This window comes from Caretta caretta, chromosome 2 (assembly GCF_965140235.1).
Source record: "Caretta caretta isolate rCarCar2 chromosome 2, rCarCar1.hap1, whole genome shotgun sequence".
NCBI lineage: Eukaryota > Metazoa > Chordata > Testudines > Cheloniidae > Caretta > Caretta caretta.
Window position 1 is genome coordinate 89,324,520 of NC_134207.1, and position 12,928 is coordinate 89,337,447.

Consider the following 12,928-nt stretch of genomic DNA (forward strand, 5'->3'; position numbering starts at 1 on the left):
TGACCCTCCTTCCATTCCCTCTTACTGCCCATGGCAGCGAGAGAGAACCCAGCAAGTGGTACCTTCTTCAGAACTTCAAAATTCATTTTTTCACAAATCTTGAAGAACTACTACTTCACAAACCCCGAAATTTGATGTTTCCAAAGAAAAGAAAGGAGAAACTGTCCAGTAAGTCCTCTGCACAGCAGTATGAGGCACTTTGTGCTAACTGCCACACCTCCTGGCAGACTCAGAACTGTCAGGTTTCAAACCACGCCCACCCTGTGACAGCCTCATTCCCCTCAGTGTTGGTCATAGTCTGAGTGTTCTGATTAGGGTAAAGCCACATCCTGGACTGGTGTTCAGTGTGCAGGTCTTTGAATTGACCTGTGGGTCCTCAAGGAAAAACTACTGCTAAAGCAGTCCATCTGGGCCACTTCTGACCCTAAGGAAGCAATAACTGCCAGACCAGAATCAAAGAAATTCTCATTAGTGAGCATGCCCTCAAGCAGGCACCATGATCTTGGATCTGGTGAGGAAAAAAGGCATCAGTTACGGTGCCAACGATACTGGCACTGACAACCTTGACGCCGATGACAAAAGCCTTGGCACCAACCTCAGTAGTGATAGATCTCATACCTATGCCCTGGCACTGAAAAGCAACAGAGAGGCGGGACAGGACAGAGCATAAACATGGCTCGAAACACCACACGGGATCCTCTTGCAAGGAGGGCATAAATACCAGTCCTCCAGAGAGAGTCTGCAAGTCCTCCACTGCTTTTAAGACTGGAAATGCAACACAGATTGCTGGTATGGCACACAGGAGTGACAACTTGACAGTGACATCAGTACTAATGGCTAGGCCCATCAGCCTCTGGAGATATATCCTAGTGGAGTAGCTGATGTCCTTTGCTGAAACATTCTGGCTCAGAGGCTATACCATTCTAAGGTACCATCTTTCGAAAGAGACTACTTCCAACCTACTAGATTTTACTGACCTCAAGCAGACCCCCTCTCCCCTGCGGTCAGAAAGTGACCCTAAGGAGGATACCAGAGGCTTCTCAGTTAGGACCCTCCCCTCAAGCAAGACATGAATGGCATAACGGTGACCTACCTTGACCTGGCCAGTATCCTTACAACATGCCATATTGGCCTTAGTGGAGAGCATCATTACACATGTCCCAGAGCTTATCCCCCTCTCACACATCAAGGAAGAGAGCGGGCTCTCACTTGTGGTGTCATTAGTCAGGCCACCCATGATGAAGCAGGACATTGGTTTCTGTGAGCAGCTTGAGGTGACAGAGGGACAGCAATAACCTTCATCCTCTCCCAAAGAATCATCGTTGTTGCCAGATGAGGCAGTGACACCAGCCCCAACAATACTGAACTCCACATCCCCAGCCAGGATTGCACTCCCAACCAACTGGGGTATACTCAAACCAGCGAAGGTACATCTGATTGTCTCAGGCCACTCTTCCTCCCACATCTAAACAAGTGGAAAGAGATACTCAGGTACCTCTAAATGTTTTCAGACATTTCTATTTCTAACAAAATCCAGGAACTCTGGTGTTATCAGTGGTGCAAGAGAAATCCAGGTCTACAAAGGGCACCGCAAAGGAAAAAAAGACACTAAGAAACTAGAACTCTTCAGGTGCAAGGCGTATTCCGTTGCCTCATTACAGCTCCAGATAGTTTGCAGTCAGGCCCTGTTCCCAAAATTTAACTTCCTCACCTGAGAAGGAGTCACACGCTTTCTGTTCAAGATTGCACAGGAAAATAGGGAAGAATTAAAAGACAAAAAAAAAAAAAGAGGGCCAGATAGTCACAGAAAGGCATTACGAGTGGCCATGGATGCATCCAATATAGCCATGAGATTGATGGCCACAACTGTCGCCATGACACTGTCCTCATGGGTGCTAGCAGCCAGCATTCCCAAGGAGGTACAGTCCACCATCGAGAACTGCCCTTTGAAGAGATGGAACTCTTTAGCAGCAGAACAGATGAAGAGCACCATTTGTTTAAGAACTCCAAGGGCCACTCTGAGATTGTTAGAGAATTACATACTGGCTCCCTTTGGAAAGCCTGTGATGAATGTGGGAATTTTGTAATATTTTTATGAACCATATATAAGACTCAGGGTACCTACCCACTTTGTATGACCACACATTGGATGGGACATGGGGCGGGTCGTTATTCTCCTGGGACAAGGGAGAGAAGGTTGGTGGGGTTGAATTATGTAAAATGTCTGGATTGGAACCAGATTAACAAGGACTCACTGGAATCTATATACATGTGAATGGAAGACCCTGCATTGACAATGGAAGAGCCAAGAACTTGACCATTATCACTTAATGAGTGGTTAACAACCAAGAGCAGGCTACTTCCTTCAGTACTCTGAAGAAAGCAGAGTAAAAAGACTGCAACTGGAAACAAAGGCATGAAGTGTCATGGGGACTCTCTTTTAAGGTTCATGCAGCGATCAGACACTCACATAGACAAGGACAGAGAGTGAAGATGGACCTCAGAGAATCATGGCTTGGTATAGCCATTGCTTCAACCAATACGGATGCTGTCTTAAACCTGGCTTTTCCCTGCTAACCTAATGACTCTCTGAAGCTGTATTCCAACTGACTAATAAATGCTACTTTGCTTTGAAAAGGCTGTTCTCTGTCACTGCAGTACTTACTCAGTTGCATTGCTCCCTCAGAAGGTGGATTTTCTGTAGGAGCTCTCTGGGGGTGCTGGAGCCCAAAGACCAAGTCACTGAGTCACTGAGGCTGTGTGGACCCTGGTGATCTGGCACAGTAAAGGGATTACTCCTAGGAGACTGAAGGCTGGGGCATAGCACCAACCTGGTAAATCTGTGGTAAAGCCGTACAAATATCAATCCCAAAAGAGGCAAAGGACACCATCCTACTCATAGGACTCACAGTCCAGGTATCCACCAAGAAAAAGACTTTGGTGCTCCAGGAGACTCCCATCATTCTCCTCTTCCATTGCACACCCAAATGCAGAAGGTTTGACTCAAGTGTCAGGAGTTACAATGAAGCCAATCCAGACCCTGTCACCACCTTCAGGAACCACCTTGCCCCTTTCTACCAGGCCTGGTCTGACAAATTGGCACAATCATGAACCAAACAGTTCAGACTGGCTTCTCATTTATTTCTGATGGCTATTCTAAAGGTCAGACCATCTCCTCAGAGATATATAAGTACTGTAGATAATCTATCATGTGTTAGCAGTTGGCTGGTGTACTTATCCCACAGAACATCAAGACACTCCACCACAGCTCAAGTGACATTCTCTGTCTGCTTTTAAAATATGCTAAAATCTGCAAAGCGGTGATGTGAAGTAATGTTGTCAAACATTATGCATTGATCTATACAGCTGCTAGATCAAATTCCAGAGAGCATTGCTACAATCTTTTTGACTGAATTCAGTTTGAACTCCTCATTACCACCATCCTGAGGGGATACTGCTTGCCAGTCACCTATAGTGGATCCATACTGACACATACTTGAAGAAGAAGAAGAAAGAATGGTTACTTACCCTTCATGTTGTTGTTAGCATAGATCCTGTGACCTGCCCTCCATCCCCTTTTGGAGTTCTCAGCTGACACAGGCTTTGAATTATGAGAACAGTGGGAAACTCGCAGCCTCTCTGCTCTTTATACCCTCGCACAGGACAGCAAGGAGGCAGAGGGCCCATGTGTGGCCTGACAGAGTCTGCTGTTCAAACAGATCTGATATCATGTGCATGAGGTGCAACTGCCCCTATAGTAAGATCCACACTGACTACATCTTGAAGAACCACAATTTATTGCTGGATAAGTAACTGTTCTATATCAACCATATAGAATAGTTCTACTTCTTGGCTCTTAGTGTATGCCACTATATTGGAGAAAACTTTTTTTTTTAAATATACCTCCATGAATACCATGGCACTTATTTATAGTATCTTAGATTATAGAGCCAGACTCTATTGGGGAGTTTCAAAATTTACTATATTTACTGTGAGATTTCTTGGCATGTTAGAGAGCATAATTTTGAGTGTCTAGAATTTCCCTTGTTTATTAAGCAGGATTTAAGATCTCTTTACCCCCTTTATAATTAACCGTAACAGATAGGCACAGCTATGAGATGTGCATTAAGCTCATTTAAAAATGTGTCCATGAGTTGAACATAATTGCAAATGCTGAATGTTTTGTTCAACAGTTCAGAGACCAAACTCTTTTTCATAAAAAGTAGATACATAATGTTAGCAGTATGAGTCTTTAGGCAGCGTATATATGTTTTATATGCAGTAATAAAAGGGATTTTTTTCATTATCCATGATAAATCCTGCTCTCAAAAGAGACTGCCTTCATTTTCATATTCTATGGTAAAAATTATTTCAGGATATCAGTCATTAAATAAATCTTTATAGATACATCACTCTTTCACAATCCCAAAAATATCCTTATGTAACGTGTGTGTTTAATGGGAGGTAGATATAATACCTTGTATTCCAGAGTAGCCACAATAGCAACATGTGATATTAGATCAATTTGTTAGTTTTATATACAGTGGATAATATTACTGATTCATCTATAAACATATTTCTGCTGTGCTATCTAGACACCAGTTATGGCAAACAATATTTCAGCTAGTTTTGAGTAGTCCATCCAAAGTAGTATCAAGTGTTCTTCTATTTATCAAATAGTTATGAAATATTCTTGCTAGGTAAAGAATAAAAATACAGAAATGCAGTATATATAAAACAAGAACACTTTGGACAAAGTTTTAATGAGCATTTCAGGGTTCTGATGACCTCTCAGACAACTCTAATTTTGCTGTCTGGTTACTAACATGACTACAATTATGTTTACAGTGTTTTGTTGTACAGACTAGTTAACTATATAATACTTATTTCCTTCATTTAAATCTGAAGCTTCCCATATAATAAAAACCATGTGCAACTGCCCTCAACTTAATACTAGTACAAAACAGCAGACATGGAAATATATCTGAATGTTTTGCTATCTTGGAGTGGGACGTAAAAAATGAGGTCCTCTACCCATTATTAAAAATCAATACCACTTCTATAAATACTTCCTTTGGACTGTCCGGTGCATTTTGTCTCATTTGTGTGTTCTAATTGCAAGATTCTTGGGATAGGGACTTTCTTCTTTTGTGTGTCTTATACAGTCCTAGGTGCACTGTCTGCACATAACAAATGATGCTTAAATAATTTACTTTCCTTTTAGAAGTCTTTATAGTTGTTTTAAACTGCACTTAACCACAGATGGACAGATTTTAGCTTTTTTTAAATGAATCTTTAATTCTATGATTTAATAAAAGGGTAGACAGTGGTGTAATTAATAGATTAGAACAAAAGTCTGTGAATTCAGTTACATTCCTGGGGCTGTTTATGATATACTTTTCCAGTGAAAAATATTCTGTTCATGCTTTTATTTTTAAATGCATGTTCGCAATTGTAAAGCCAGTCCAGGTAAACTGTATATGTTAAATTCAAATTTGTAACAATTTTTTCCTAGATTACACCACCGCCATCGCTGTCAGATCCACTTAAGGAACTTTTTAGACAACAGGAAGTTGTAAGGATGAAATTGCGTTTACAGCACAGTATCGAAAGGGTAAGAATACAAAAAAAAGTTCATTTCCCTATTTTAAACTTTCTCTCTATATATAACTTTCTATATATATAAATCTAGTCTATTAAATTATATAATATGTATTGCATTATATACAATATAATATATATAATATAAAATATTATATATAAAATTAACATTGCTTTTAGAAGTAAATTCCTTACACTGCTGTTTTACAATTCAGAGAAATATTGCACACATTCATACTACAGATCAAACTAGAAATAACACAGTATAATTTCAGTACTGTACATGAGGTAACATACACAACAGTCCTTTATATACTAACATGAGGACTTACTGCAACTTGCTGCTTATTGCAGTAAAAACTTGCTCAGTTGTCCAAATAGCAGTTTCCTTGTGAACTGTGGGAAACCACGAAAATAAGACATTTTTAGATTTGTTTTGAATGCCAGTACTTCTAGTAAATATTACAACTGGCATGTACTTGGTTTACTTGTCTATTTTGTACTCTGTTAAAGAAATAATACAATTTATGTCCGTTTTGCTAGTTAGTTAATTAATAATAATAAAACTGGGTCTGAATCGTGGCGTAATAATTCCCAACTAGAGTTTTATTCAGTTTTAAATAAGGAGACTTACCTGGCTCTGAAAGATGTATCCTAGATTACAAATGTTAACTAACACGTTTTGATCTGCTTGTTAGAATTTCACCAACATTTTTTTTTTTTTTTTATGGCTACGCTTGCAGACTTCATGGAAGTTAGAAATAGAAAAAACCATCTATCTGCGAATGTATATTCTTTAAATGTTTATTTCAACATGGTCTTGCCCTGTGGGCTTTAAGAAATCTGCACACTTCAGGAAGGAAAAGTCTGGGGACCTGTTAAAGTCTTTTAATCCAACAGGTTATGCCAAGAAAATCAAAGAGTCTGAGGAGTTTAACTGTCCATCGGGAATGAGTACATTAACCCAGAATTTTGATTTAGGGGATTTTTTCTCAATTTTTCCTCCTTTAGACCCTTGCAAACAAGGCTTGCACACTAGATCACAAGTACTCTTGAATGAAACATATATGAAGTTTCTAGGTCAAATTGCTTTTAAGGTGACCTGAGAAAAAGCATTAGAATTTTCAGAAAGTGAAAAACGTCTATTTTTTTCTAAGATTTGTATCTTTATCAAAGACAACATATCAAACTTTGAGCACAACGGATCTATTTTGGACAATGTAGAAGTGGACCAAAATCTTCCTTTGAATGAAAAACTGGTTGCAACTTCAGGGAGAGGCTATTGTTTCTCCATAATATTGGCTGTTCCTTGTTCAGATTGTCTATTTACAAATCCACTATTGTTTTCCTTTGATGGGAGTCTCTGATTCATTTTATAGCAGATTTTTTTTTTTAGTTGCTTGCACTCTAGGGATATTTGGGTCCATAAATAGAACTTATAAATAATGTTACTTTGAGGAAAGTATAATAATTAATTCAGTTGTGATTCTACTTTAATGTTATATTAGGTCCTGATCCTGCATTGTATGTCATAAATGTGGACTTTTGTACCAATACAGAGTCCAGTGAAGCTTTCTGCAAATGCAGCAGTCTACCACGAGCTACACAATACAGGATCATGGCCTTATTGAATCTTTATACCTAATGAAAAAAATTCCTTTTACTTAGCACACACACAAAATTGTGTCTTTTTAGATGTTCTACCAAATTCTGAATATATTTAAATTGCACATTTTAGTTATTTTAATCACTGGCTGAGTGGAAATATAATGTATTGTTATGTAGATCAGGGCCAGCTCTGGGCTTTGTGGGGCCTTAAACCAAGTTACATATGAGAGCATTCTCCTCTTTTAGTACCACAAACCAGGACCAAATACGCAAAAAGTAACAGCAAAAAAAAAAAAAAAAGTGCAAGTACATCAGAAGCAGGAAGCCTGCTAAACAATCAGTGGGGCCACTGGACGATCGAGGTGCTAAAGGAGCACTCAAGGAAGCTAAGGCCATTGCGGAGCAACTAAATTAATTCTTTGCTCGTCTTCACTGCAGAGGATATGAGGGAGATTGTGTACACCAGAGGCATTCTTTTTAGGTGACAAATCTAAGGAATTGTCCCAGATTGGGGTGTCAGTAGAGGAGGTTTTGGAACAAATGATAAATTAAACATTAATAAATCACTAGGACCAGATGGTATTCACCAAAGAGTTCTGAAGGAACTCAAATATGAAATTGCAGAACTACTAAGTGGCATGTAACCTGTCATTTAAATCAGCTTCTGTACTAGATGACTGTAGGATAGCTAATGTTTTAAATATTTTGTAAAAGGCTCCAGAGGCAATCCTGGCAATTACAGGCCGGTAAACTTAACTTCAGTACTAGGCAAATTAGTTGAAACTACAGTAAAGAACAGAATTATCAGAGACCCAGATTAACACAATTTGTTGGGGAGGAGTCAGTGTGGCTTTTGTAAAGGCAAATCATGCCTGACCAATCTATTAGAATTCTTTGAGGAGGTCAACAAACGTGGACAAGGGTGATCTAGTGGATATAATGTACTTAGACTTTCAGAAAGCCTTCAACAAGGCCCCTCACCAAAGGTTCTTAAGCAAAGTGAGCCCTCATGGGATAAGAGGGAAGGTCCTCTTGTGGATCAGTAACTGGTTAAAAGACAGAAGACAAAGGGTAAGAATAAAGGGTCAGTTTTCAGAATGGAGAGAGATAAATAGTGGTGTCCCCCAGGGGTCCGTACTGGGACCAGTGCTGTTCAACATATTTATAAATGATCTGGAACGAGGGGTAAAAGTGATGTGGCAACATTTGCAGATAATATAAAATTACTCAAGATAGTTAAGTCCAAAGCAGACTGCAAAGGGATCTCACAAAACTGGGTGACAGGGCAACAAAATGCCACATGAAATTCAATGTTGATAAATGCAAAATAATGCACAGTGGAAAACACAATCCCAACTATACGTACAATCTGATGGGGTTTAAATTAGCTATTACCACTCAACAAAGAGATCTTGGAATCCTTGTGGATAGTTCTTTGAAAACATCCGCTCAATGTGTAGCGGCAGTCAAAAAAAACTAACAGAATGTTAGGAACCATTAGGAAAGGGATAGATAATAAGACAGAAAATATAATAATGCCTCTGTATAAATACATGGTTTGCCCATACTTTGAATACTGTGTGTAGTTCTGGTCACCCCATCTCAAAAAGGATATATAAGGATTAGAAAAGTTACAGAGAAGGACAACAAAAATGATTAGGGTGTGGAACAGCTTCCATCTGAGGAGAGATTAAAAAGACTGGGACTTTTTGTCTTGGAAAAGAGAGGACTAAGGGGGGATATGATACCAGTTTATAAAATCATGAATGGTATGGAGAAAGTGAATAAAAAAATATTTATTCAAGTGGTTCTCAACCAGTTTTCATTTGAGGACCCCTTTGGAAATTTTGAATGGAGGTGCAGACCCCTTCGGAAATCTATTGTCTGTATATATAGTTGAATTCTGTTCAGTCAGTTTTTTAAATCTTTCAGGGACTCCTTAGACATAGTTGGGTCTGCAGACCACAGGCTGAGAACCAGTGGTTTACTCCTTCACATTATACAAGAACCAGGGTTCACCCAATTAAATTAATAGACAGTAGGTTTAAAACAAACAATAGGAAGTACTTCTTCACACTAAACAGTCAACCTGTGGGACTTGTTGCCAGGGGATGTTGTGAAGGCCAAAACTATAACTGGTTCAAAAAAGAACTAGATAAGTTCATGGAGGATAGGTCCATCAGTGGCTATTAATGAGGATGGTCAGGGATGTACCCCATGCTCTGAGTGTCCCTAGCCTGCGTTTGCCAGAAGCTGGGAGTGGACGACAGGGGATGGATCACTTGATGATTGCTTGTTCTGTTCATTCCCTCTGAAGCATCTAGCTTGGGCTGGATGGACCACTGGTCTGACCCAGTATGGCCGTTCTTATGTACCCACAACTACCTCATGCTTTCGCAACATCATCTCTTTTCCCTGCATTTTTACTAGAGGGTTGCACACTTTGTTGCTTTCATAGACTGAGCTTGTACACTCAGAGAGAACAGCATATTAAGCATATAAGAAATTCTGTTCCCTGCAGCACCAAATGGACACACTGGTACTGATTTTCCTCTCATAGCAGTGGAAATCAGGCTTCTCCAGTTTTCCAATTTTCACCAAAATCAATAAGGTTTTGCACATTGATGCCTAAAATATTCCCTGAAATTTTGGAATTGATTGGCTGCATGGTGCCACAACCCTTCAACCTAAAGCTTATGTGATTGCTAAGGATTCAGTCGAATTGTCTGTTGTTGGCAGGTGGTGGGAGGGAAAGGGGCAGGAACACAGACTCTACTCCTGAATTCAAATACCCAGCCCTCCTAGAGCACTGCCATCTGAGGACTGGTCTACATTGCAATGTTTGTCAACAAAACTTTTGTCTTTCACCGGTACTTTAAAAAGCCCCCCACGAAAGACAAAAGTTTTGCTGACGCAAGCAGCAGTGTGAACGCAGGTTTGTTGGCAAAAGTGCTGACAAACTACTGACTGAGAACGTTCACACATGCTGACTTTTAGTAACAACGCTGTGTCAACAGCCTTGTCGCTAAAAGCTGTGTAGTGTAGACAAGCCCTTAGAGTATTTTATGGGTCTGAGGGAATTCACTTTCCAATCCCCTTTGGCCTACAGGGGTCAGAAGAAAATAAGATTCTTTACCGTAAGTTTCTGCAGATCTCCCCACTCTGTCACCGATTTCACCACTGCTGAGGCTTACAAATTCCATGTTGCCATTTACTCCCCCATGTTGCCTCCACGCACACTCAGGCTGCCATTGAATCCTCTCTGTTCTCCATCCTCATGTCCCCACACCTACCCACACACACATGCCCTGATGCCAGCCTCGGCGGTCATCTCCCTTGACTATTGCAGCAGACTCCTCACTGCCTCTCTCCTTACTTCCCCTCAGCTCAGCCAAAGTGCTACTCCTAAAATCACCTTCCTCCCCTGATTCTCTGCTCTTGTCACTCAGTTCTTCAGATCTCTACACTGCACTCCCTGTGCTTGCTGCATTAAGATCAGACTTCTTGCCTGCAATGCCCAGCTCCACACCTGCCTACATCTCCTCTGTACTCACCCAAGCCTCCCTACTTATCACCCCATTGTATGCCCTTGAATGCCTCTCTCCCCTCACCCCATCTTTCTGCATGGAACAATCTTGCCTCCTTCCCATATCATGTGACTTCCTGCTCTTCCTTCACATGTCTCCCCAGAGCTCATTTCTCTTGGGAGAGACTTCTGTGAGTTTCCTGCAAACAATCCCTAGTGTGCTCTATGGGGCTTAACTGTTCAAATGGGTCTGAGCTGGAGTGTAAGCTCTTTGGGACAGAGACTGTTTTCTCATGCGTCAGCTACATCTTGCCAGAGGCAGTTCTGCATTGTTGGTACAGACATCTCTGGCACCTTGAAAACACTTTGTTGCTTTTGTAGTCCAACCTGTACAGCCAGTGAGAGAGTGCTGTATATTAAGCTGCTGCCTTCTGACGTATTTAGGCAGCTTTAAGGAATCCGATGCCTGTAACACCAAATGGGCACTCTGTGGGCCTGAAAGGTGGAAATCAGGCTCTTCCTGCTTTCCAGTTTTCACCAGAATCAATAGAATTCTGCCCACTGATGCCTAGAATGTTGACTGAAATTTTGGAATTAGTGAGATGCAGTGTTCAAAAGTTATCACATATAGACACAAAGAGAAATGCCATTGAGTTGAGCGTTGGTCCTTGTTCCACTCAGCCAGCTAGATTTACCGTAATGTGCTGCATAGGGAACGAATTTTTGTAGAATGTAATTATCTGCATGCTTAGTGGTTTTAACTGAAAGGAAAATGAGTTTTCCAAAGACTTTACTGGCTCCCTATTCACTTGCAGATGCCATAAGTATGTTAATATTGCTCTGTAGAGCCCTATTTATCAGAGTCCTAGTTATCTGAGAAATTGCCTCTGTTTCCCTACTGTGCCACAATATTTGAAGTCAGATTATTATGAATTATTCGTATTAGTGCAGTACTTAGTCCCTATATTTAAAGGTTTGGGGGTCTACTGGCAGAGCATTTTCAGGGCAGCGGCCCTCAACTTTGGAATTTTCTTTCCTCATTGGTCCAACTGAATCAAAGTTTGTGGACCTTCAAGGCATAGTGTGTTTAAAATAACTCTCTATACGCACACCTTTGTCTAATGGGAGTATACGTTTCTGGGTCTGTGTCCTCTCATTGATTACAGCCAATGTAACTAAATTTTATATTGTTTATAAATTAGGGCTGTCAAGTGAGCAAAAAATTAATTGCAATTAATCATGTGATTAAAAAAATTAATTGCGATTAATCGCACTGTTAATAATAGAATACCATTTATTTAAATATTTTGGATGTTTTCTACATTTGCAAATATATTGATTTCAGTTACAACACAAAATAAAGTGTACAGTGCTGACTTTATATTTATTTTTGATTACAAGTATTTTGTAAAAACCAAAGAAATAGTATTTTTCAGTGCACCTAAAACAAGTACTGTAGTCCTGTAGTGCATGAAAGTTGAATTTACAAATGTAGAATTATATACAAAAAAAAACCCCCTGCATTCAAAAATAAAACAAAATTTTAGAGCCTGAAAGTCCACTCAGTCCTACTTTTTGTTCAGGCAGTCACTCAGACAAACAAGTTTGTTTATATTTGCAGGAGATAACGCTGCCCGCTTCTTGTTTACAATGTCACCTTGAAAATGAGAACAGGTGTTTGCATTGCACTGTTTTAGCTGGCATCACTAGATATTTGTGCCAGATATACAAAAGATTCATATGTCCCTTCATGCTTCAACCACCATTCCAGGGAATATGTGTCCATGCTGATGACGGGCTCTGCTCGATAACAATCCAAAGCAGTACAGACCGATGTATGTTTATTTTCACTATCTGAGTCAGATGATACCAGCAGAAGATTGATTTTCTTTTTTGGTGACTTGGGTTTTGTAGTTTCCGCATCGGAGTGTTGCTCTTTTAAGACTTCTGAAAGCATGCTCCACACCTCGTCCCTCTCAGATTTTGGAAGGCACTTCAGATACTTAAACCTTGGGTCGAATGCTATCGCTATCTTTAGAAATCTCACATTGGTCCCTGCTTTGCATTTTGTGAAATCTGTAGTGAAAGTGTTTTTAATATGAACAACATGTGCTGGGTCATCATCCAAGACTGCTATAACATGAAATATATGGCAGAATGCTAGTAAAACAGAGCAGGGAACATATAATTCTC

General features: G+C 40.0%; 1 protein-coding gene across 4 annotated transcripts in view; it reads left to right on the plus strand.

The window, feature by feature from the left end:
• The window catches only part of ANKRD12 (ankyrin repeat domain 12), a 103,271-nt gene that overhangs the window by 83,695 nt on the left and 6,648 nt on the right, over positions 1-12,928 (plus strand). For all 4 annotated transcript variants that reach the window (XM_048840272.2, XM_048840273.2, XM_048840276.2 and 1 more), the window contains one exon: positions 5,516-5,614. In XM_048840272.2, coding sequence (XP_048696229.2) covers positions 5,516-5,614 — 99 coding nt within the window. The remainder of the gene's footprint in view (positions 1-5,515; positions 5,615-12,928) is intronic.